General features: G+C 45.9%; 1 protein-coding gene across 3 annotated transcripts in view; it reads left to right on the plus strand.

Annotated features, from left to right (window-relative positions):
* The window catches only part of SLC24A3 (solute carrier family 24 member 3), a 494345-nt gene that overhangs the window by 60442 nt on the left and 407559 nt on the right, over positions 1-26344 (plus strand). For all 3 annotated transcript variants that reach the window (XM_033094851.1, XM_033094853.1, XM_033094852.1), the window contains exon 2: positions 6512-6640. In XM_033094851.1, the coding sequence (XP_032950742.1) occupies positions 6512-6640 (129 nt within the window). The remainder of the gene's footprint in view (positions 1-6511; positions 6641-26344) is intronic.

The following is a 26344-nucleotide window of genomic DNA, read 5'->3' on the forward strand; positions in this document are numbered from 1 at the left end:
TTCTGTAGGGGTCAGTGTCAGGAGGGAAGGGAAGGTGCAATAGCAGCAGGGATTGGGGGGGGGGATAGGGAGTTAGACCTTTGCTTTCCCCTCCATGGGTGGGTTTGCATGGGGACTGGTGTTGGGGCCAGTCTCCCTGATGCATGACACCACAGGTCCCACAGCAGAGCCTGGAACCCCAGCAGCTGCTGTGTGTTCCCCATCCTCCCTTTCTCATCAGAGCCCCTGCTTTCTCCACAGCCCTCCAACCAGCACAGTGGACAGTGGCCATTTTCCTAGGACCTGCAGCCTCCCTTTGTGTGTCCTGCTAGGAGGACTGCCCCTCGGGGCCTGCGAACAGCAGCTGACACTCCAGTGTGCCCCGTGCAGATTCCAGCTCCACCTGACCTGAGACCTGTATTTCTAACTAGTCCCCAGGAGATGCCCCTGCTGCTGCTCACAGACCACTGAGCAGGATAGGGCAGCCACAAAAGTGCCCACTTCAATGGAGCAGGTGGCTCGGGGTTACTTGTCTGTCTTACTCTTAAAGGGGGTCCATCTGAGGGACCAAAAAAACCTCAACTTTCAACAGGCTTTGCCTCTTGAAGTGGAAGTGTGTACCTTGATACTGGGAGAAGCTTCTGACTGTGGTTGTCATAGCTGATTTGAAGTGCATGAGAGGGACAGTTTGACTGAGCCTACCGGGGTCTCAGATTCTCCTACCCACTGGACAGGGTATGTAAACGGTACTCTGAAAGAGGAGAAAATTAAATGGGATCTGTGGCCTCTCTGCAGCTGCGCGTCCTCTGGATCTGCCCTTCTCTGTCTTTCTGGAGTTTTGAGGCGGGGAATGGGAACCGTTTACAGCCCATTTAGCCTCTGGCTTCTTCCTCTCCTAGTGGGCTTGGGAAGCTCCCCGCCTCCACGGTTTTCAAGGACCCAGAACAATGCAGAGAGATGCTCTTGTTTCAGCAGGAAAGTCCATGTGAAAATGCACATGCAGAAGGCCAGCGCCTCCCTTACTCCCACCGTTCACCCACCGAGGGGGAGAACCACCACGCGTTCCCCTTCCTGAGACTCTCGGGGTGGGGGTGGCACACGAGGGGGTTGTTGGGAGAGTGGTGTAGGGGTGGCAGATTGGCCCCTGTTCACTGAGGCTGCAGAAGGCAGTCCTTTGGCTGCGGGCTTATGCAAACTTGACCTCTGACCCAAGGGTGAAGACCCGGGGCTCACAGAGTGGAGACAGCTGTGTAAACCGCAGGGCCTGGTATTTATAGCCTTGGTGAGTAGCGCTGAGCCAGCCTCAGAGCAAAAGTCAGTCACTGCCGCCACTGGCTCTGTCTCTTCCGCTGTTAACTGTGTTTGTATTGAAGACTCAGTTTCCTCATCTGCAAATGAGGGCTGTGGCCCTGGTCCTCTGAGTGTTTCAGAGTGGTGGCACTCTGCCTCCCAGTTTTCAAGAAGAAATGCGGTATTCCAGTTCTCGGGCAGGGGACGGTTAACAGGACCTCTCAAAGTGAGCCTGCTGATCCCCTGAGACTGCTACCCCTGGGTTCCTGGAGCTCTGAGACAAGGTGGGACAGCATACCTGGCCTTTGGAGTCAGGTCTGGGCTTGAGTCCCGGCTCAGCCACTTAACCGTATCAGCAGCAGCAGTCAGATGGCTGCAATTCCCTTGAGAGCATGGAGTGGGAGATGCAGGAAGGCTGTTTGACACAGAAGCAAGGGGCATGCAAGGTAATGGTGACGCTGCAGCACATCCGCCCAGTGGCTGGCTGGCCGCGAGTGTGAAGGAGTTAATTCCCTCGTTAAAGAGCAGACAGCCTCACATCTCCCCTGGGCCTGGGACCAGTATTTGGGAGGCCTGTGGGACAAGCGTGCACAGAGGAGGAAGCGGGTTAGTGTTAGGTGAAGGCTGGGACCTGGGGTGCCCAAGGAAATCCATTCTTGGTGTCAGAGATCCTTGGGCTCTCCACAGGGAGGAAGAAAGGGATTGAAGGGAGAGCGAGAGCGAGAGCGAGAGGGAGAGAGAGAGAGAGAGAGAGAGAGAGAGAGAGAGAGAGAGAGAGAGAATGAGCAGGAGAGGGTGAGCACACAGCTCTGTAATGGAAACTTGGCACCCGGCCTCCACTTTCTTTCCTTCCTTAGTGCATGTGGCTTGAGTCTCGGGTTGAGAACTTCTTCCCTTCCAGCGGGCACCCTGTGCTATCTCCACAGCCCACTCCTGCCCGCCCCCCTCTCGGAGCCTGCAGTCGTACACACTGCCCTGCTCACCAGTGTGTGACATGTGACATGTGAGAGCCTGCTGCCTCCCTCTTCATGCCCCCCACCTCCTCCCCTGACTAGTTAGGCCAACATGCAACTTCCAGGGCCTAGCAGATGAGGAGCCAAGAATGCAGTGGACAGGGGCCAAGTGTTTTTGTTGACATTGCTCAAGTGTAGCTTTGTGGAGCAGTCTCTGCCATAGCGGAGAAATCCAAGGAAGCCCGGAGATGACGACGGGAAAGCAGTGAGAACACCAAGTGTGGGCACTCTCCAAATCCGCTTTGCCTGCCCCACTTCCCACCCTCTCCCCTCCTCCCTAAATCTAAGAATATAACCCTTCATGTCATGATCAATACTAGGATAGGGTTAGTCGTTAGAAAATCCACACTGAGTTGAGCATCTAGTGGTGGTCTAGAACTATTCGTTTTTGTTTGCGATGCTTTCATGGCGGTGATGCTTCACTGCTGTTCCTAATTGTTTCTGAGGAAACAGCCTTCTTGGAAATAGGTCCAGTAAGACTGCCTTCACCCCTAACCTATTATAAGGTGCAGGCTGCATTGGTGATATGTCTTACTATAGCTGAATGATGCAACCAGATGAATTTCATCCTCTCCAGGGATCTGCTGAGAACGTGGCCTATGGAGTCATCAGACCTGGGTTCAAATCCCATTCTGCCCCACTTGGCTCGCTGTGTGACCTTGGTCAAGTCTTCTGATGTCTTTGTGTTTCAGTTTTCTTATTTGCAAGTGGAGTTAATAGTTCAAAATAATACTCTTGTTAAGATGAACTTGGTGACAAATGGAAAGTTCTTTGCACATTAATAGACAATAAATGGAAGCCATGATAACCAGTAAATGATAGTTGATGTGGCCATGGATTAACTCTGATTTTAGGCAAATCACTTCTACTCTGACTTATTTACTCAAAAGTTAAGTTGTCCCCAGAACCAACTGTCTCTTCCTATCTCACCAGGAGTTTTCTGAGGACAAATGAAATGGGTTATAATATTGTCAAACCCGGTTCTCAGTGGGAAATAAGTGAATGCAATGCTTTGCTTTCATCATTCTCGTTTTCTCAGACTCTGATGTCTGCCTCAGCAGTCAGTGGTCAAATATATGTTTGTTGAGATAAAAGTTTGTAGGTTTTGGAATCCAGAGGCGCTGCCTTAATACTCTGTAATTCCTGAAAATATTCAATCATTGTATAAAAAGATTCTTCAATTTTCTGGTACGATAGCTGGCTTTATTTTACGTCTTTTAATTGGTATCAGCTTTTCTCTCACAATTACAGAACCATAGAAACTTGGCCTAGGAAAGAACTTTGGAAATCATGGGAAGTTTGTAAATCTTTGCATTGTAGTGCCAGAAAGCCCTTTTCTTTGACCTCGATTATGAGAAAAGCAGAATGGCCAATCTGTTGGTGCGTAGCACGACTCCTCCTTTGGATCTCGTGCAGGCTGGCAGATATCATTGGTGCCCTGCCCACATCACTTTGTTCTTTCCTCTTTAGTGCACACTGGCACTGTTCAACTTTTAGCACCTGTATCTCATTGTCCAAGACCTTTTTCCTGGAGCCAGATTCCCCCCCTTGGACACCCATGTGGCAGGTTGGAAGTGCCAGGGAATTAATGTCCCCTGAGAACAGCCTTCAACCAATGGCAGAACAAGAGTAGGTGGATAAATACCCAAGTTTCCTCACCCCTTGTGTGACAGATACATGTCTATAGTGGCCCCAGAGCTCCCCAGAGTGGTCAAGCTCTAGTTTATTCAGTTTGGCAACTGGCTTGAAATGCACCGTCCATTGATTCTCTCCCTTTCCCTTTCCCATTTCCTTATTTCTGGGATCACACCCCCACCCCTCCATATAAACCACCTGCACTTGATTCCTTGTCTCAGGCTGCTTCTGCAGAAATCCGACCTGAGGCAAATGAGATGTCTTTGCCCACACTTTCAGATCATTTATGATAATATGGTATTATATTCACACTTTAGGGCTGCTTGTTGGATTGTAAGGCCATTGAGCTTATAGTTTCTTCGTAAGTTTTTGAAATTTTTTTCTTTGCTTGTCACCAGTCTTAATCATAAGAATTAACCATTCAGGTTAACCAGACTACACACAAATGCGTGTTTTACCCTTGAATTATCTTTGGTGTTATTGTCACAATTTTGGCTAAACTGATATATGTGGCTAGCGTGTAGGTTTTCTATTTCAGAGTCTAAAGTTATCATTTATTCTAGTTAGGCTCCATAATGCACTTTTTTTTTTTTAAGAAAATACCTGGGGATTGTCCTGGCTAGTATGTCTAAGTTTTAATTAAATATATCGATAATTTTACATCTGGAAGCAGTTTTGTTTAACTGAGGGAGGAAGACCTCAATGCATCAGCAGCTGATATTATTTGTGTCCTGTTGGCTTAGGTGAGATGTCCGCAAGCATAGTGATTCTCAGAAACTTCCATGGGTCTCACTTTTTTCATCCACAAAGTGGGAATACTTATTTTGATACATACTTACTGAGCATCTACTCTGAGCCAACCGTCATTAGGTGTTAGAGGAACAGCAGTGGACAAAGAAGATAATGTTTGTGCTCCCTCTTTCTTTCTCCCAAGTGGTGTCATAAAGTCCAGATTCAATAATGAAGGTGAAATCATTTGGGAAAGTAAATCACCATGGAAATAGGGGAATGGATATGATGACCTTCAGAATGGGTATGATGACCCCCAGCTTTTCATTGACCATTTCAGAACGTCATATTGATGGGGCAGGATGGGATGCATCCTCCAGCCTTTTCTGGAGGCCACTGGGCCCATGAATTAGGTCCTTGTCTTGTACTTAGATCCATTTTCTGACCACAGCAACTCTAGACACTTAAGAGGGAACCATCGCCTCATGCCATATCTTTTAGTGCCAAGCCACCAGAACAAGCCACCGTTGCTTGCTGTTTCCACCTCCCAGTGACCCCCTGATGTCCAGTTCTGTAGTTTCTTTGCCTTTGTCCTACGTGAGTTTTTCATAGTGGTCAAGGCCATTACCCAGTCTTTTTTGTTTGTTTGTTTGTTTTGAATTCTCTGTCTGCTCACCTTCTGTGACACCATTTTTCTTGTTCTTTTCCTTCCTTTCATGATCCTTTGCTGAGTTTTTACTCCACTTGCTCTTTGTAGGAATGTTGAGTTTCCCATGATTTCTTATTCCATTCCCTTCTCTTTAGTCCCCTCTCCTCCTTCTCTGGGAGACCTCGTCCATCCAAACTCTTCCCTGTTTGCGCATGACTCTCCTGATGCTCTCCGTTTAGCTTTGTCCCCTGAGATGTTTCCACCCTCGTTTACACAGGCAGCTTACCTCCCTTTCGATGCTCCACAAACATTTCAAACTCAACATGTCCTTAACAGAGAACATACTGCATTCTCCCCTCCCTTGTACCTTTCAGTCTCTTTTCTTTCTCCTGGCATTTCCACCTCCACAGACATCTTAGCTAGAGACCGCTTGTTCGTGCCTTCATCTCTTGTTTATGGAAATCTTGTTACGTGGCATTCGCTAGCCTGGGTTCTTGGATGTCAAAATGGTGCCTTAGCTTGGGTAACCCACCAGAAGCAGATCCTGAGCAAGTGTTCAATAGCAGGTGGTTTATTTGTGAGGCGGTCAAGGAAATACTGGTATGGGAACAGCTGCTGATGCGCTGGAGCCAGTCACAGTGACTTAGAGGACTGAATTGTGCCCATCTCTTCCCAAATTCATGTTGAGTGAGGCCACGTTGGTAGCTTGAAATAGGCCATGAGGGGACTATTTACACCACAGAAATTGGCCCATGGCTACAAACCAGGACTTTCCCCCCCTTAAAGTGGGTTGTTAAACATTTCTCAGCATGTTATTGGGAGCGGGGAATTAGGACAGGGAATAGCAGCCCAAAAAGTGTGTTTTATGAAGTAAGCTACACTGTAGCTAACGGGAGTGTAATCCCAGTCAAGAAAACTCCGGAATCCAGTTTAGAATACACACCTGAAAGTCATCCCATTGGAGCAGTGAGGTATTTTTATACCACTTCCTACCAGTCATTGGCTGAGGGCCGGTGGGGCTCTGTAGGATCCAGCAGCCACAGGAAGCCCTCTGGCAAGTAGAGGCAGGATGGGTGAAGTTTTATACAGCGGTGAGGTCTAAGGGGGTATTGGTGAGGCTGAGCACCTGAGGGCTGATTAAGACACTGGGCACTCAGATTGGTGGAGGCTAAAACTCAGCTATTAGTGATGTGTGGCTATTATTTTTTCTTCACAGACCTTGACTTCATGGACCTCATAGGAGAAGACAGACAGTGGAGAGTGGGGAGGAAGTTAATGCAGGTGAACGACACTCTGACTTCAGAAGACACCGAACTCCAGAGCAGCAAGAACTGCACTGAGCCAGGTAACCGACAGCTGCGTTCTGGGCAGTGACTGCCGCTTTATCAGGTTATGGCTAAGGAAGAGCTGGATGCCATGTTTTTTCTTTGAGTTTTAATCCAGAGGCTTTAAAGACGTTTGGGGCAGGTGTCTAAGAAACTGAAAGGTGAGATCCCAGGGGACTTTTCAGGTGGGTTTCTACCTGTATATTCTTTCCCTAGGAGAGCTGTGGAAAAGGTAAGTCAAAGTCATGGGAAATACAGTGTGAAGGAGTGCAGTCATCACCTTTGGGATGGGAAGGAATGGAGGCAGACGTGATATGGTGAGCAGCTCCAGGATGTTGGGCCAGCAGTGACGGAGGGCTTCTGTTCTCTGTTGTTGGAGTTGTGTTTGAGGGAGGTGATGTCATCTGTCTGTGAGTGGCATTGCTTATGTATCAAGAAACGCCTTTCTCAGAGTGACAGGTATAGAGGAATAAAGCACATTAAAAGCCTTTGCAAAAGAGGAAATGGGTGAGCTCATGGGTAGAAAAGAAGATGTCCAGGTTTCTCAGAAGAGCACAAGCGCAGTACCTGCTGGTGCTGGCAGGGGTGGGGCGGGGGGCAGGGAAAGGGAGGAGAGGAAAGGCTTCAGGAAGGCCGTGGGAGGAGTGAACAGAAGCTCTTCGTGCTGTGTAGAGCTGGTATAAAAAGAACAAGGACTCAGGAGCCCTATTCTTGATTTCCTCATCTGTGGACTACGGGGACTGGACTCGGTTTCTGGGGCCCTTGACTCAACCACATTCTGGAGGGAAGATGACCATGCCTGAAATCAGAAAGGTCCCTGTTCAAACCCTAACACATTAAGGCCTGGCTGGGGCCTCTCTCCTTCATGAAGCTGCTTTAACCACCCCAGATGGCTTTGACCATTCTGTTTTCTGAATGTTCTTGATAGAAAATGTCTCGAACTGCACTGTCTAATGTGGACATTCACTGGTAACTTAATTCAAATTAAATACAATTAAAAATTTAGATACTCAATTTCAGTAGCCTCCGATCATATATCCACTAATCACATGTGCCTTGTGGCTACCATATTGAACAGCACAGATCATAGAGCTTTTCCATCATCTCAGAAAGGTCTGTTGGACAGGCTGGTCTAGAAGTTTCTTTTGTGTGTGGACGTAGCTCCTGCATTTCCAGCTCAGCTGCAAGCCTCTCAAGGACATGGAGCAGATGTGTAACTCTGAGAGCCCCATCTGTCATCTAGGTCTTGGGATCACACTCACCTGGGTTTGAATCCCAGCTTAGAAGCTGCGGGCTTTGGGCAACATATTCAGGTTCGCTAAGCCTCTGTCTGCTTCTCTGTGGAAGTGAGTAATTATTCTGACCTTTCACGACTGCTGTGAGAAACGATAATGAAGTAATAAAGCATGAACAGCTTAGTGTTGTGTGTACGGTAACTCTGTAGTAGGAGCTCACTCACGAATCTCCCCCTGTCTGCTGGGACACGCAGCCCTCCATTACAGTTAGGTCACGGAGCTACATTTCTCAGCCCCTCCTCATGGGAATGGGGATATATAACCCACCTGGTCCAGTCAAAGGGTTACTTCCTCAGGTGGCCCAGGTGTGGAAGTCAGCTAGACGGCCAGAGAGGGTCAAGAACCATCTTCTAACACTGACAGGCTTGGAAGATCTCACAATGGTAGTGAGCATAGCTCCTCTGAGGACTCCTCTCTTTCTATAAGAATGTGATCAAAGCATTGCCACAGATTCATATGACTGCCAGTTGTCTTGGTGCTCTTTCCAGAATGCTGTTGGAAGATTATATCTAGGTCTCGACTGAACAGATATTTTATGAGAAAAGTTGAGAGCCAGAGCACTCGTGAGATCCTGGCTGAGAATTAAAATTTAATAGTGTTCGTCTTCTCTCTGACTGTAGGGTGAGAGGAGCTGGGATGAGCCAAGGGAGGTCCATTCACAACATGCTGCCCAGTTTCCCTTACGAGGTCAAAATGGCCTTCTACGCAATGACTGTTACTTGTACTGGTTGGATCTAGTGCTGCTTGCTCTCAAATGTCTTAATTGTAGAGGCTAGGAAGTGACCCTTGTGGTTTCCAGACTGGCCTCCTCCTTACTTGTGATGATGTCAGCTGAGGCATTGTATGCTTACAAAGATGATCAGGGTTCCCTCTGTCCGGAGGAGTGATTATTAACACAAGGCCTGAGCACTTTGGGTGCTGGTGTATGCCTGGCCGTGTTAATTGGGCTCTGGTCATAAAGTGCACCTAGTGCTGCTTGTGATGTCACAGGGCTTCTCAGACTGTGTGCTCCGAACCCCTGGCTTAGATGCCATTAAAATAAGTAAAGTAGATTCAGAGACTGGAGATAGAATGACCGCTATTGTGGTTGTATTCTCTGTTGGAGGTATGGGGCTGGTTTGCGCCCAGATGTCCTTTCCTCACCTATGAAATAGACCTACAACTAGTTTATCTTTCCTATTCCTTCCATTGCACACATCCAGTAATTCCAAAAAAATTCCACAATAGAGATTCACAAAAACTTCCACCCCAAGATATGCCTGCTCCACTTAATAACTTCTTTGTGTTTGCAAAATTCCACGTCATACCTCCTTTTGTCCCCTCTACTCCTCACCCTCCCTCCCTCGTCCTCATCTCTTCCACCTTTTCCTCCTCACCTCCATCTTCCTTTCTCCTTTCCTCTCCCTCTTCTTTCTAAAAACCAGGAGCCTCTGTGTGCTTCTCAGAGCAGCCGATCAGGGGATGACCGGGATGCAGGGTGCCCTTTATAAAGTGGCAGTGCTGTCTGTGGTTGGTATGACAACACTGAGATGGCACACTCTTCATATGACAACTGCCACTTTAAAGACACATGGCTTTGTGCATTTTGGATTTTTTTTTTTTAATGGCATTCTTCCCCTGCCACTAAAGACATGGTTTTGGTGGAAATTTGCAATTTTTACCTCCAGAACTGTATGAAAAAGGCTGACCTCAGTGCTCAAATTTTTCTGCATTTTTTCCAGCTCTCTGAATTTTTTAAGGTTTTCTTAGCCTGATACTGCTGACTTCATCTGAAGCCTGAAAACATATTCTTTTTTGGTAAATGACACTTGAAACTGTTTACTCAGATGACCTATTAAGAGAAATTTGGCTGAATAAATTTGATTCGTGGAAAATTAAGTTAGTTAATGTAATATTGAGGGTGGTGGACAACTGTAGCAGAAATGAATACTTTGTAATATTTATTTGTATACTTTGCCAGATTTTATTTATATACTTTGTAGTCTGTCTTCCGAAATATCTATCATCTTTTGGTGTTTAGTTCTTTGATATTTTAAGGAAACGAGCCTTTCCTCCGAGTGCGTCTTTCAAATAAACTTTGGAAGAAGGAAGCTATTTACAATGATAGCCTTTGGCATGGGCTTCACTCTGAGATTACTGGAGTTTCTTTTGATAAAGGGCTCAGCTCCCTCTCTCTGCCTGGCTTAGTTGGGTCTAAGGTCTCTGAAGATGCAAAGATAAGCAGGGTCTGTACAGCAAGACCATGGAGACACTGGCAGGGCACTCACCCTCAGGGGATGTGCCAGGAGTGTTTCCCGGATCAGCTATTTTCTGGAATTGCCAGAAACCACATAATTTGTTGAATGTGAATAGAGTAGGGAAGCCAGAGGTCCCTACAAGAGCAGTCATGTGGAGCAATCCAAAAGGTGAATATAGCCCATGAATGAGAAATGGAGGCCAGGCACAGCCTGGCAAACATGGAAGACTGGTTCACGGTGCAAGGCGTGAACAAAATAAGTGTTGGGATCCTACTGTTTTTGAATTTAAACCGTAACATCAGTGTCCACTGGTTTAAAATCACAGGGCTGGGCAAGAATATACCAAATCTCTCATCTTTTACATGAAGAAAAGAACGAGATCCAGAGGGCGTAAAAGACCTGCCGAAGTCACAGGGCTTGTGAGAAGTACAGTAGGGCCCCCAACTACCACACATAGGTACTCAATGATATTGGCAATTAAATAGAAAATCTGACATTCACATGATCTAGAGTACACTGTCCAATAAAGATGAAACACAAGCTGTAAATGTAATTTTAAATTTTCTAGTAGCTTCATTTAAAAAGTAAAAAGAAACAGGTGAACTTAATTTAATAATCTATTTTATTTAACCAAATATATCCACAATATTAGGAATGACAAATTTCAGTCACCTCAGTGTTTTATCCCTGGGTTTGAACTCAGAAAGAACTAAGCTTTTTTGAAAAAGTCATAAAATCCATGATTTATTGTACTAGGTCACATGACTTTCACTAACTTCTCTCTGCAGCTGTAATTTTCATAATGATTCAAATAGTAGCTGTTGACATTCTTAAGTGAAACAAATTAGAAACTTATTGTGATCTGCTCTTTAATTTGTATCAAATTCTTTACTGAATTTGGGTAATAATAGCTGCTGCAACAGGTAAATCCTTCAGATTTAGAAGATTAACACAAAAATTTATTTTTTTCTCATTTAAAGTCCTGGTCTTTGGGTAGCGGTGTTGCAAGAAGTGGTCCATGGACTCTGGAGCCTTCCATTTTGAGGCTTTCGCATCCTCACACCTGGCTTCCAAGGTTGCTCTGTTTCTCTGCTTTATGAGAAAAGAGCATGGAGGATTTTGAGCAGCTAGGTCTTATGGACTAGACCCTCACTCCTGCTCCATTCCATTGGCCAGGGCTCAGTCACATGACAACTTCTAACTGCACGGGAAGCTGGGACATGTCCATTAGCAGAATGCCCTGGAAGAAGAGAAAGCAAGTTTGGTGAACAGCTAGCTGGTCTTCTACATTGTTTTCCCTCAAACTTGTTCCTTTTTGAAAAAATAAACTTCTTTTTTTTCCTTTGTACTTATTACAAGTGGAAAGCAGTATACTCCCTGTACAGAAAATTATAACCCAAACTTAGGTCTTCTGAGACTGTTTTAGTTCTTGGCTTAACATTCATGATTCTCACCTGGTCAAGGTGACACAATTTGATTCTCTTTTCACCATGGGAGAGTCACAAGTGAGGTAGAAATTGTCCCGGTTGTGCCCATTTGCAAATTGCATCTTTTCTTTGTAAGTGTAAGAACCCTGGGGAAAATAACGAATGTTTGAGTACAGCTGAAGTTATTGGCAATAATGTGGAAAGAGCTTGGGTTCCAGGGTAAATCCTAAATCTCAGTTCCGTCATTTTCCACCTGTGTGATGCCAGGCACGGTTCCTAAATTGAACCTTGTTTCCACCATCTGTAAAACGCAGCTTAAGGATGCCACTTCACAGAGTGGTGGTAATCATACGGTGAAGTAAGCTTTGTGAAAGAGCTTGGAACCTCATTCGTAGTCTGTGCTTAATAAATTGTAGCTACATTATCTTTGTTTCCAGAAACATAATGGAGGGCAGACTGGTGGCAATCATTTACAGGGAGGGTACCACTCTGAAGTACATTAGAACATGGTGGGATTATGAAGATTCTCTTAAGGATGGATAGGTTATTTAGTGTAGTTCAGCAAGAATGCAACATTCTTACAGCTGTGTGAAGGAGACATATCAAGGGATTATGTAGGAGGCATCTGACTAGCGCCATTTTGTAGCCTAAGAGGCCATTATACAGACAAACAGCGTGAAATGGGGAGTACAGGATTTTCTACTTCACGCTAAGAAGAGTTTAAAAGTCTCAAGATCCGGGAAAAAGGGCCAGACGCTATTAATTTCTTCTAGTTTTAACATCCCTGTAGGACTTTTTTTATTGAGGCATTCTTTAAACGCTGTTCTTTATAAAAGCCTAAACCAGTGGACAGTGCCTGGACTCTTCCTGAAATGTAGGTAAAGGAGGAGAAGCTCAGCTCTTAGATGCTTCTGTGGGCCTGCCAGTTTGCAAAGAACTTTAGACTTTTCAAATCATTTTCACATTCATTAGCTCATTGCAACACGTTTCGCCCTTGAAACAAAAATACCTGTAGGTCAGGAATGACTGTATTATTGATAGATAAGTGAGACTGAGACCAAGGCAAATTGAGTTAAAGACTTGAGAATTCATAGTCCTAAATGTAGAAAGACGCATAGGGACTATTGATTCCAAAACCTTTTTCTCTAAATCAGGGCTCAGCAAACTATGGTCTTTGATCATATCTGTCCTGTGGATTGTTTTTTAAATAAAGTTTTATTATAACACAGCCACGCACATCCATTTATGTGTTGTCTATGGCTGCTTTTGCTCTACAAAGGCAGACTTGAATAGTTGCAGCACAGACCACACAGCCTGCAAAGCCTAAAATATTTTCTCCGTGGCCCTTTACAGGAATGTTTGCTTCTGTGCCCTGCTTGAGGCCCTGGGGACTGGTGTCTCATGTCCTCATGTGGCTTGGAGGGGAAGTTGAGACAAGGATGATATTCTTGCCTCCCTCTCTGCTCTCCCTGACCCTTCTCCAAGATGATGTCCAGGTCATATTAAAACTAGGGCCATATTAAATATTTTAAATAATCACCTCTGGGCTGGAGTCTACGATTCAGGTACTCCACACTTCCCATTCCCCCCGTCCCCCACACACACACAGACACACAATCAAAAGCCTTCAAAATTTGTCCATGTGTTAGGGGTTTGTTTAAAAGAAGAAAAGTAGATGTTCACCTCCTAAAAATGCTCGAAAACCGCTGGTCTGGACTAACTCCTTGTTCCAGAGCATTTGGGTGTCCAGATCACCTGTCCAATCCTCCTTATCCTTGGAATTGCTTCCCTCTTGGGTAAGAGGGTGAAGTATCTATGTGGGATTGGCCACGGGTCAGCACTGACAGCCCACGCCACGCGGGGACAGTTTCCCCAGGGCTCTTCCTACAGGTGCCCCCAGGAACAGTGAGCAGTGAGGTCACCTATGGTGGAGGCCACGGGCATTGGAATGGGGTGGCCTCCTGTCCCCACCTGCATCGCTTGGCTGCACTTGTGTGGCCTGCGACAATGATGGTGGCTTCCTTCCTCCTGGCCAAGTTGCAAATGTGTTCTTGGCCGTGTCTCCAGCCCTGTGGGGGTTCATTGTCATCTGGACTCCCACTCCTCAGTCATTTCTGGAGCAGCAGTGTGCATGGAGTGACTGGGGAGAGTTCAGAAATTATCCAGTTCCACATCTAATCTCATTTCACTGACGAAACCAGGACTGAGGTCTAGAGGTATAAATGAGCGTCTATCCTTTGGGGCACCTCTGGTTGGCAGTAGAGTGAGGACCAGCACTTGCATTTTCCGACTCTCCAGCCTCTGGACACAAGGCTGGGCTGTGTCCCTTCACTTCGTTTGTGTGTGCAGTCGGCCTTAAGTCACACCTACAGACCGGGTTTGCCAGGAGGTTACCCTGTACCCTCATCTAAGTGCTTTCAGGAGCTGTAGGCAATGATTTTCCTAGTGGGGCTGACCACCAGCAGCAGCCCTAGGAGCTTGTCAGAAATGCACATGCCTGGGCTTCCCTGAGACCTGCTGGGTCAGAACCTCTAGGAAGTGGGCCTGGCCATCTGGGTTCTCACAAGCTCTCCAGAGACTTGGCAGGTCCATTCAAGTGTGGGGAACCCTGGCTTAACTCACTGGGGTGGACAAGGGAGATTGTCAACCCAGGCCCTATCCCAGGCCAAGACAACCTGAGTCTCTGGTACTGGGAACCAAGCGTCAGTAATTTGAAAGCTCCCTCATGATGTCAGGGCCGAGACCACTGCCTGAGACCACCTCTGGGCACTGGTCAGCTCTGGAGAGCTGGCCATGGGAGTCTGGCTGAGGGGAAGACAGCAGAGCCTGTAAGCCAGTCAGAGCCCACCTCCTACCACCACTCAACAAACAAGCAAATAAACAGGGTCAGCCAATTTAAGACACCAACATATCTTGCTGTGGGTTCCTCATTCATTCAGCATTCCTCGTGAGCCACACAGTAGTCATTCATATTTAGACTCCATCTTGAGGGTCCCTGGGTTTTGTTTCTAAGATTTCTTCTCCTGAGAAACACCAGGATGGAGTTTCACGTTGGCTGTATTTTAAAATGTATGTACAGAATGTTAGAGGAGGGAATGTCCGTATCTCTTCCAATCAGTGTAGCTAACCTTGCCTTCTAGAACTTGGCTGGTTGCCCAGCACTCACCTCTCCCACCCACCCCCTCCCTCCTTTTCAGAAGCCTAGCCTGGCCAAGGTGCGGTGCTGACAATGGACCTGAGGGCAGGGCTCTGAGGCGCTGACCACGTCTCGCTGTAGCACTCTGGTCCGGACCAGGAAACTGCCAGACCTGGAGTGGACTCTGGGAGCTTTAGGGTAGGAAGAGGGCTTGCTCTTTTCCCAGAGGCTCATGGCAGCCTTTCTAGGTCTCAGATGTAAAAAAAAAACCAAAAAACAAAAAAACAAAACAACAACAACAACAACAACAAAAACAGTCTTCAGGGAATAATTGGGGCAGTATGGCTGAAGGCTGTGGGGAGGACTTGTCTGAGTGTGTTTTTTCCACAGACCACACACTTGGGCAACAGTCACCAAGCCTGTTGTTTTCTCCTACCTGGGGACTCCCCGTGGCAGTGGGCCCTCAGCCACTCCTCTAGTTCGTACACCCTGGGGCAGGCTCTGTCTAGGCCCATGACAGAGTTCACATTCTATGTTGGAAAGTAAGTTTAAATAAGTACATGTCTAGATTATCATATTGGTGCTAGTGAGGTTCCTGATATAGTGTTAAACTATTAGTTTGGCAGAAATTTCTATAATAGAACAAGAGAATCTTTGAATTAAAGATTAGCAGCCTTTTTTAGAAGCCAACTCAGAATAAGATGGATGTGAGCCCAGTCCAGTGGCTTGTCCATCCTTTCTAAGTCCTTTGTGCACAGAGCCCAGTCTGGGCTCCCCAGCCCTGAGCTTGTAGTGGACCTCGGGGCTCATCCAGAGTCCATGCTGTTGGGATCAGGGATACTGGGCCGGGAAATGGAAGAGAACAGGCTTCAGACCATGGGGACAGGCCGCTCTGGAAAGAGCAAAGGATTGGGGTCCAAGGAGTCAGGGTAGACTTATTTTAGCCTCTCTTACCTGAGTTGCCAAATGGGTGCTCAGAGTCCCACTACTTCCAGCCCCCACCGTGGGGTCATTGGAAGAACCAGAAGATAAATGATACCCACATTTTATAATTGTACGGTGTTTCTGGGTGGAGTTAGGGATGTGGACCAGCGTCCCACAGACCTGGAGAGGAGTCCTGACTTTGACATCCACGGGTTGTGGGACCCTTGACTAGTCATTTAACCTCTTAAGCCTGGCTTTCCTCCCCTATCAAGTGGGATAATTCATGGTACAAACAGAAAGGGTTGCCATGAAGAGTCAAGAGAATAAAGTGTGTAAGTACTTACCACACAGGAAACACTCAACCAGTGAATGGATTCCCATTTTGTGAGCACCCAGTACATGCTCATCCTGAGGGGGTCTCACAAACAGGGCCCCAATTAGTCATGCATAGCAGATTGCGATTAGTATTCATGGGTTGATTAGGGCATGGGGATTTTACTATAGGAGTAGAATGAAAGGAATCTGACATGTGCTGACATTACAATACATAGGTGGAAAGTAGGAATATTCTTAATTGTCACGGCATACGTGTCGGTGACGTGAACAGCCTGTCAGCGTCACGTAAACCTCCCAGTGGATCTTTCTTGGAGAATGAGCACTGGAGACAACGGTGCTTGCCCTCTCTGGGCCCTCTGGGATAGAGTGTTGAAGACACCTTGTAGTTCTCCCACCCATGGGTGAGGGAGCTGGGGTATGTATATACCAGCTTCCTTCAGTCATCGGGAGGGCTGCTCCCAGGGGCAGCGGTGCCCTAGCATGTCCAGCCTGCCCCTCTCGCCGGCAGAGCAGCGCCGATGACCAGAGACAACCTGCAGGTGAAGGAGTGAGGGTGCTGGTAGTTGGAGGTCGGGCCAGAGCGCCCCAGTGAGCTCGGGTGAGGGGAAGGGAGTGGGGACTGGCAGCAAGTATTAAACGTCTACTTCCCCCTTTCCAGCTAAGTGATTTCAGTGTCATCAGATATGTTGGACAGCTCATCCCAACCCAGGAGGACCACATAATAGCCTTTACACTTCCTCTGTGTGCATGGGTTTGTACTGCTAGGCGAAGGCACTCAGATTCACCCCACTGGTTTCACTGCACTGTCATGTGTGTTTGCACAAGGACCAATGGCTCATTAAGTAGAGGGCTCAGGCTGAAGGGGCCAAGGAAGCCTTTCAGGCCAGGGTCCTAGGACGGAGACCTTTTCATGAAGACCAGGAAACATTCCTTCCTCATTCATCTTTGACTACCTCCGTGCATGTGTTAGACTTCTGGGGACTCCAGGGAAGCTCAGAACCTGTCAAAAAACCTGTCAACACAGAATCCTGCCTAAGCTTCTTTGGTGAGAAAACAGAGTCTTTGCTCACCAGGCAGATCCTTTTTATTTTGCAGTCAACTAAAGTAAAAGAGTGACTAAGTGTCGCTGTGGCCAGGGTCCTGGGACTCGGGGAGAAAGCTCACTTTGAGCTGTGAATAGAAATTGGGAAATGTGGTGTCACTGTAGACTTGGGCCCATCCTTTAGCTTCTGGCATACGTGTTATTTTAGGGGCATACACTGGCTTTCCTGGCTCCAGCATCTAAAGCAGATACGTTCATATCCTCAGGTAAGCATTTATTCCCTCACTGGGCTTTATCATGTGTGAAATGGAATTCGTATTTCACACAAATCATCTTTCAAAGTGACTTGATATGTTTAAATTAGGGAACCCTGCAGCTCTGACATTTAGGTCCTACATGTTTTCTTATTTCCAGAGTCCCCCAAATGTGGATCTTCTTAAAGCTTCCAGAAAAAATGCATCCAACTAGTGATGTTCTTCAGCCGGGCACAATGGGAGGTAATGCCCACCAGGAATTTGAGGCATCCAGGCCCCTGGAAGGCTATGGAATACAGTTCGTAGCCCCCAAGGAAGCATTGTACCTTACGGTGTTTTAAACTATGCCCACGAGCACATAGATCTTTCTCTCAACATGAAATGGGCTCTCATTCTCCTCCTCTTGATGATGGCTGCTGTCCTTCATGACTCACTTCTAACAGATAGACTGGACATGCCAGAGTTGTATGACTTCCACAGCAGGATCACAAAAGGCACCACAGCTGCCACCCAGCTCTCTCTCGGGATGGTTGCTCTTGGAACCCGGCTGCCATGCTGGAGGAAGCCCAGATGTCATGGAAGGCCACCTGTAGGTGTTCTAATTGAGGTCCTAGGTGATGGCTGACAGCCAGCATTGACAACCAGACATGTGAGTGAGGACCCCTTCTAAATGTCCCTAGTCCCAGCTATCATCAGACTGTAAGCACATGACCCCCAGTGAGAACTGCCTAACTACACCCAGTCACCCCCAGAACCAGGAGACATAATAACAGTACATGTAAACGATTGTTGCTACTTTTCACTGCCGTCTGGGTTTCTTTGTTCTGCAGCCATACTCACAAGTACATGCATACACTCATGGTCATACTGCTTAAAGAACTTCTGGGGCCAGTGAAGGAACCCCACTGTTCATCACTCACTTCTTTTGTCTGGTGCAGTGACTCACTTCTCACTCCCCAGGAAATTGGTGTCTGGGGAGAAGAGACAAGGGCGAGCATGTTTCTCGGATTCCCGGAGTCTCTGGCTTGCTGCCAACTTGGTGCCTTAAATGCAGCAGAGGTTTCCAGCTGTTTTAACTTCAACAGGTTGGGGATTGAGGGCCTGTTCTGTGTCTGGCTGTGAGCAATGGGGGCAGCAGCTGCTGCATTTCTATATCCAGATGAGATTACAGCAGTGGCGGCAGCTGTGTACAGAGCAACACTCTGTATTGTCCCAGTGTTCTTGGCTTCTGTGGCTGACTGCGCACTTAACTTGCTTTTTGGTCATGATGTCAACAATCTGGCCTCTGCCTGGGGCAGAAGGCGGTTGGAGGGTTCAACGCAATGGGACTCTACTGTCCTCTGGTGTGCCCAGCATGGGATCTGCTTTCTCACTTCCTCCCCTGCACCTCTCCGCCTTCAGCCAAGAATGGCTCCATGATTTCTTTACTGTCCAGGGGAGAAATGTGAGTGCATTTTCTCCCCTGAACAGTGAGAGAACTTTGAAAGTCTGCAAAAGTGTTGTGAAAATGGAAGGTGCTATTGAGGGATTAACAAGCAATTACTGGATCAAGCAGGTACACCGCACTATGTGTCTGTTTTATATTCTCTGAAGACCGTAAGTTAGAGTCACATACTCAACATTCGGAGACTGTAAAAGTTACGTGGCCCAGCATCCCATATAAAGCCTGAGTTCCCTTTGCAGTATCACCTGGAAGTGGTCCTCCTTCATACCCTTGGATATTCTCAGTGATGGGGATCTCACTTCCTGCCTCCTCCTAAAGGCCTTTTATTCCCTAGGCAACAGGGATTATTAAAATTGCCTTCCTGGTGCTGAACCAAAGTAACTTTTCTCTTCGTCATTCTGAGTTCTGTACAATAAATCTGGGACCCGATTCAATCCATGCTCAGCTGTTCGATTTTTTTCATGTGCAAACCCAACATTCCTGGGCTAGGATTTAAATCCATAGGTTTGTTATTTTGTTTTGTTTTGTTTTTTCCCCAGGGACAAATGTAAAGAGACCGGACATTTATCAAACGTCTCCTTGGAGTCAGGGTTGGGCTAAGTGCTCCACCTGTAGTGTCACCTTAATTCTCCTACATGCTCATGAGTCAGACATTCCTTGAGCACCCAGGGGGGGTGCAGAACTGGAGTTAAAACCCAGCCACACCCACGTGCCCCTACCCAGCGCCCCGCTCCTCCTTGCTGAACTTGGGGCAAGAATCTGAAGTTGACGCATGATTTCACAAGGACTGGTCTTTGCCTGTAGGTGATAAACCCTGTGTGGGCAGGTGTCAGGGCTGTTTTGCTACGTATTATATCCCCTGGGTTGAAATAATACTTGGAACATGGTAGTTGCATCACAAATATTTGTTGATATTAAATCTTTGTTCAATGAATTATTGAATGAATGAATCCTCATGACTTGTCTGTGATGGTTTTTTTTGTTTGTTTGTTTTTTTGCAGTTTATTTTGAAACAACAAAAAAATGCAGAAAACTACAAGGGGCAATGTAACAAACTCCACTGTAATATTTACTCTCAGAATTAATAAATGTTAACTTTTTATTTGCTTCTAATCTTTTTCTATTTATAAAAAGTAAAACATTGCAGATTAAGTTCACATCCTTTTTTTTGCCTCCTCAGGTCTCTTACCTTCAGAAGCAACCATCACCCTTTTGGGGTGTTTGGCTCACATTTAATCTTTTGCCTCATGTATTTGTGTGCAAAAGCAATAAATAATGTTGTTTGACATGTTATCAAATTTGTGTGTTATTTTACCATATTAATATTCTGCAGTGTGATTTCCACTTGTATATTTCAGATTGAGGAGTGCGCACTACTTGTTCCTTCATTTTAGCTGCTGTCTTGTTTTCCATTGTATGTGTGACTCCATTGCCATTTATGTATCCATTCCCTCATAATACACATGTGGGTTGTTTTTCGTTCCCTGCTGTAGGTCGTTCATATTCTTGCCACCCTACATTTTCAGGCAAGGAAACTTAGGGCCAGCAGTTAAATAACCCATCGAAAGTGTCACAGTTTTCATGTGTAGTAGATCCAGAGAATGAACCATATCTTCCGTCTCAGGCAGTGGTCTTTCTCACTGCACCGCAGTTGTCTCCCTTCAGGAAAGAAGATAAGTTAAAGGAAACGTTGGTGACCTTTATCTTCTAAAAGCTTCAGGAAGGGAAATGACCGTTTTTTAGAGAAGAATGTAAATGTTTGATGCAAAAGAAGGTCTCCTCCAAATGTTTCAAGGAAGAGAAAAGACCCGTGCATGATAGGGTTATCCCTGATACTGTGTCTTGTCTCTGGTGTCACCATGAGATACGTACAGCATTGTCACCGAGACGTCCTACTGGGTGGCCGACCACTCGCTCGTGGCTTCCTGGGCAAACAAGACAGGATACGTGTTACAACCACTCACTGCAAAGGTGGCCTGCAAAGGAGGCCAGCGGTGGCTTTATCTTCCAGCTTAGAGGGTCCCTAGAGGATGGGACACTTCTGTCTTGGGAGTTAACCTTTTTTTCATTCCAACTGAATATAGTGTCACTGTAGAGCAGGTTTTAAAACCAGTTAACGTAAAAAGAGACTAATCATTTCTTTCCTCATTTCTCTTTGAAAATTTGGGCTTTGAAAACAGTCATCAATTTTAACAAATTTACCCAAAGGTGGTCGAGTTTCAGAAACAATAAAGACCTTCTGTTTTCTAATCAAGGTCTGGCATAATGGCCTTGAAGCCTTCTGACTTTGTTACTTGCTATGGAGAGGCCCTGGGGCAATTTGCGTAACTTCCGAGTGACTTTCAGCTTCCTCATCTTTCAAAACAGATGATTACTGATGCCCGCTCCACTGCCAGAACAAATTGACTGGGAGGTGTGAGCCTCGGGGCTCCTCACTTGCAGGGGCCCGTCCAAGACCTCCATCTAATTCACATTTGATATGCTTTTTCACAAGGAAGGTCCCCTAAATTATTTAAGCTTCCATCTTATAAGCCTTGAATCCATCTCCTTGCACGTAACGTTGTTGTCAGGGTGCTTGTTTCATAATTAGTGCTCAGTGATTGTTAGCTGTTGTTAGGATAATTGTTTAATTAATAGCATGTGCAATATGTGTAACCCCATGCCTGGAAGCTAGTGTGGGCTTACTGAGTGGCAGCTCTGGTTCTTCTACTCTCAAGTTCTGCAGAGTTCAGGTTTCTTAGAGTCTTCATCTTCAGGGACAGTGAAGAGGACCAGAGGTACCCGCCCCCGCCAGCCACAGATTTTCTGTAACAGAATAGACAAAAATCCCTTTAATTCCTTAAAAGTTTTTCCTCCTGTTTTCTCTCCTCTTTCCTCCATAATTTGACTCCCCTGAATGGTCCAGTTGACCCCACGCTCCATGGTGAAGCAAGCATTCAGCTAAGCATCATGAGGTTGAGTGTCATCTTCTTCTGTCCTTTTTTTCTCTTCTTAAAGAAAGACAATGACTATGAAAACCCCTCACCTAAAAGCCAATAGCAAAACATTTTACAGGAAAAAAGAATAGAAAAGCGTACGAGAGAATGTTAATTACCAAGAAAAGCCAAGAAGAGTGTCTTTGGAGAGGATGGGATTGTGCGGGAGAGGGCGTCATCCGTGCCTTGGCTTCTTCAGTAATCACACCCGGAAAACTCGGACCAGGATATTCTGGCTCCGTCTAAATTGTAAGCCTTGATGAGTTACTTACTTTCCTCTTTCGTTCTTGAATGCAATGTGACACTTGTGTTTCTAAGTTTAGCTCTTCCTGTTTGGGCTGTTTGGAATATTTGCTCCCTGAAGACCTGTGGGATCAGAGCAGCTCTCCATGGATGATCTACCATGGCTGTCACATCCCTGGAGAATAAAGCCTGGGGAGGAATGACCTCACAGGCCGGTGGTTAATAGATGTCAGCTTTCTTTTCTTTACAATGACACAATGATATATGTAATGATACATATCTCTCTCTATATATATACACATACATACATATATACATATATATGTGTGTATATATATGTATATATACACACCCACGTATATATATGTATATATATAAATATTTTTTTCCAGGGTTACTTTCCTTGGTGACCCGTTACTCAGCCTCCCCAGTACACCCCTTTTTCTTCAGAAGTCCCGAACACTGTCTCTTTCATGAGGAAATTTGAAAGATGATTGTTCTTTCTGTGTGATTCTGAAAGCCACTTCTGGAATCATCTTCCAGGTTCTCACCTCTCTGAGTTCCTTCTCAGCATTCACCATGTCCTCGGTAGCCAGAGTATTTGTAATTGAGGCACCTGAACTACCAGAAGGGTAAGGATTTGTCCAAAGTTACCCACCATGCGAAGAGTAGATGCCAAGCCCTGACCTGGGTGGGGTCTGCTTTTGCTTGGACCTCCGTCCTTGGCCTTGCTTGGCTGTCGCACCTGGCATGTTTGCTGTCATGTGGCTCAGGGGGTTAAAAACGACCACACATGACACACACAGCATTTGTGCCTATGGAGGTGCTTCCCCTTGACGCTTCACTGACCTTTCCTTTGGATGAGATCTGAGTCTTCCAAGAACGAGACATCTCCTGAGGCTTGTTCAGGCTCTGACTATCCTCTGCCCTGGATAGGATTTTGGTTGGGGAGGGGGGTCAGGGGAGAGCTCCAGGTTATGGGACAAATTTTGGGGAACAATTGTGTGGAAACACCAAACATGGAACTGGTATTCTGTAGACTAGATTTTGGTCATAGCTTTCCATTAATCAGTTAGATGGACACTTCAGTCTGTTCAGCTCAAAATGGGGATACGAACTATATCACTTGGTTATTAGGAAGAGGTCATATTTGTAATCATGTCTAATATTTATAGTATTATGTGTACAATAAATACACAATCAGTGGTCACCCCCTACAAGACTAGATGATCTTTAAGGCTCTTCCTAGCACTAAAATTGAATGATTTTATTGTTAATAGGAGATGATTTAGAATCTATCTTCATTTAAACGAAGAACTTCCATAGATGAGAAAAGATTGAACCCTTGTAAAAAAAAAAAAAGGGCGTCTTGTTTATGAAGTACCCTGAGGGCAGGTCTTGGTTCAGTGCCTGGAACCAGCCCTGGCATAGAGTAGGCTCTGGATAGATCTCTGGGGAATGAAAGAATGGACAGCATGACTGTCTTTGTAGGACGTGAGACCCAGCAGCAGCAGAGGTCCACAGAGGTAGAATAGAAACAGCTAGGGGCAGATATACCAATGAGGAATTGGCTGGAGCTGTCAGTTATGCTCCGAGTTGTTGATCTAACTTAAATAAAACAAATGGTAACTCTTGCCTAAAAAGTAGGTACAGCATGGTACATACTAAAAACACGTTCTGTTTTGCAACAATCTGGCCAGACTTTGAAAGCAAAAATGGGGGAGGGGCTTCCATGATTCACTGAGATTAGGGAACATGGTGTCATATGCTTGGAGAGACCTAATACACTTTCACATCAAAGCCATTGAGAACTGCAGGAAGAAACCTGTTGGAATTTGTTTAAGCCCATGTGTCCCAAGCCGATCGGGTGATGGAACCCCTTTCTGGTAATTCTTGCTAACTTCCTAGGAATCTAAGATTTGGCAAAATACACTTGGGGAACTGTCCCCAGCCAGGTGAATATGAATTATGTTGCAATTGTGCTTTTTATTCAAGACATACAATTCCAACTATTTTCAAAACCAGTTGTGATCCTCTGAAACGCCTTATTCTGGGCAACCAATTAAAATTTTCAAGGTGCCTCTTTAGTGCCTTGGGAACCCTTGAACCAGTCATCTCAGTGGTGACCAAGCCAACGCTGGTTTGCCTAATCGACCTTCACAGCTATAAGTATTACCCGATTTTAATGGAAACAAAGAAGTTTTGAAAGTGAAATGTCATCATATTTACTTGTCATACTTGACCTGATAACTACGACACAGAGGTCCTTCCACAGGAGTATGAAGAGGGACCTTGGGAATGGCTGGGGGTGACGGTGGACGACCACGAGGTAGTCCTTTTCCCTTCAATCTGGCCATTGTTTAAATTGAGGATGCATCATAGTAAGCATATTTTACTTCCATGCTTTGAGGTTTTCTAATGAACAAATAATTGCTTTGAAAGAAGAAAGTCTTAAGGAGGAGTATTGGTCAACCTTGATGTTACCAACCTCTTGATTTTTGTTTCTTCAACTCCACAGCTATAAGTATTGCTCAAGTCACCCTTGCAAAAAGCAAGCTCCTACTTAGGCCGGGAGTGGCTTCATTTTTAAATTGCAAAACTAAAGACACTTTTATTTTCTTATATATTTTGAGAGTCCAGAAATCACACTTACCAGTTCACCTTTGCAGTTCATAGACCACTATCTGGGGGGAGGTGACATTTGTGGTATCTTCCAGAAGCAGACGGAGAGCTAAGTCTCACCAAGTCCCCTGTTCCGTTGCTACATTGGCTGAGGGCTTATTAGGACAATTTATATTTGATGTACTTCGCAAAACTTTATTGAACTATTTTTTTTTTATTAAAGTGTCTGAAATCATTTGGAATGTGGGGTGGAGGAATACAAAGCTGGGTTATAGTAAGGGCTTTATTTCATTGTTAAGGAGCCTGTGTTATGACCTAAGTTCCTCATTTACCTGGCACCATGGAGAAATCTTTTCCGCATAAGTGGCTGCTGCTGATAGCACAGGTCCTTGCACATCTAGGAACTCAACAAATGTTTGCTGAATGTGGTTGAATGAACTAAATGAAACATCCCTTCAAATGCAGACCTTTTAAAAAAGTGGTAAGCATTTGATTGGTGTCTTTTAAAAGTAAATTCTGTACATTCTTGCCTTGTGAGATGCAGTGTATTGTACTGGCCTTTCTCATAAGAAACTGAGGCCATCATTTTATTGAGGAAAGAACATTAACTTTGGTGCCATGCTGACCAGACTTAAAATCCTGACTCTCTTCTTTTCTAGCTGCAGAACTTGATCAGAGTTCCTAATGCCCAGGCCTATCAGGCCTTCATCTGTTAGGTGGAGGCTCTGTGCCTAACCTGTGCATTGCTAGGATATTAATTTAATTAAGGTAAATTAAGTGCCTAGCCAGGCAGCTTGCACATTCTCTAGCCTTTTGCTATCCAAAGTGAGGCCCAGGGACCAGTGCAGCAGCTTCAACATCCTTTGGGAGCTGGTGAGGAATGCAGGATCTCACAACCCACCAGACCTGCTGACTCAGGATCTGCTTATTAACAGGCTCCCTGGTGATTCCCACGCACCTTAAAGTTTGAGAAGCACTGTCCTGGAACTTCCCGTTTCTCTCGTATTTGGGAGAGAAAGCAATAAGCCAGCTTCAGGTAGTCACGGCCTTCGGCTTTCTGCAAGGGTGCAGGGTCCTAAGCATCATGAGATGTGGCCTATGAAGATACATTGAGACTTTTTTCTGGGTTCTTCTCCATTCAGGTGGGTTCATTTGAGATTGCCCTTTTTTGTTCGTTTCTCAGCCATACACAAGCGGGTGCAGAGTCATCGTCTGGGGGGATGTAGAGACAAGGGACTCCCTTTCCCCCCAGGAGAGCTGAGCTGCTTGCCTGTGCCCCATGGACACACGTGTCCTGGGAGTGGTTCAGGTCATTGGCTGCAGAGCGTCACACTCTCTCTGCTACCACCATCCAACCTACCCGAGTCCTGACCCTGCCCAGCCAGGAGAGTCCAGCAGACCCTGAGGCCCTGAAGCAGAGCCAGGTTCCATGCAGAGGCAGCCCCAGGGCATGGGTCTGGCCTGCTTCTTCCTGGGGAGGTGGTTCCACCTCTCAGCTATGTTATCTAGGCACGTTAGCCTCTAATCACTGATTTCTCAGTTTCTTGAACAGATGGACCCCGGCTTTCACACTGCCCCTTCTAACATCTTTCTACCACATTCTAAACTCTTGCTACTCAGAATATGGTGTGAGGATAGAGGCATTGGCATAGCTTGGACTTCGCTTGTTAGTCACTCAGAAGCTCAGGTCCATCTGGATCCACTGAATCTGAATTTCAAATATTCCCAGGTGATGCATGTGCACAGTAGAGTTTGACAAGCACTAGGCTAGTGTATGCTCAGTAAATAT

The sequence above is a fragment of the Rhinolophus ferrumequinum genome, chromosome 23 (genome assembly GCF_004115265.2).
Source record: "Rhinolophus ferrumequinum isolate MPI-CBG mRhiFer1 chromosome 23, mRhiFer1_v1.p, whole genome shotgun sequence".
Lineage (NCBI taxonomy): Eukaryota > Metazoa > Chordata > Mammalia > Chiroptera > Rhinolophidae > Rhinolophus > Rhinolophus ferrumequinum.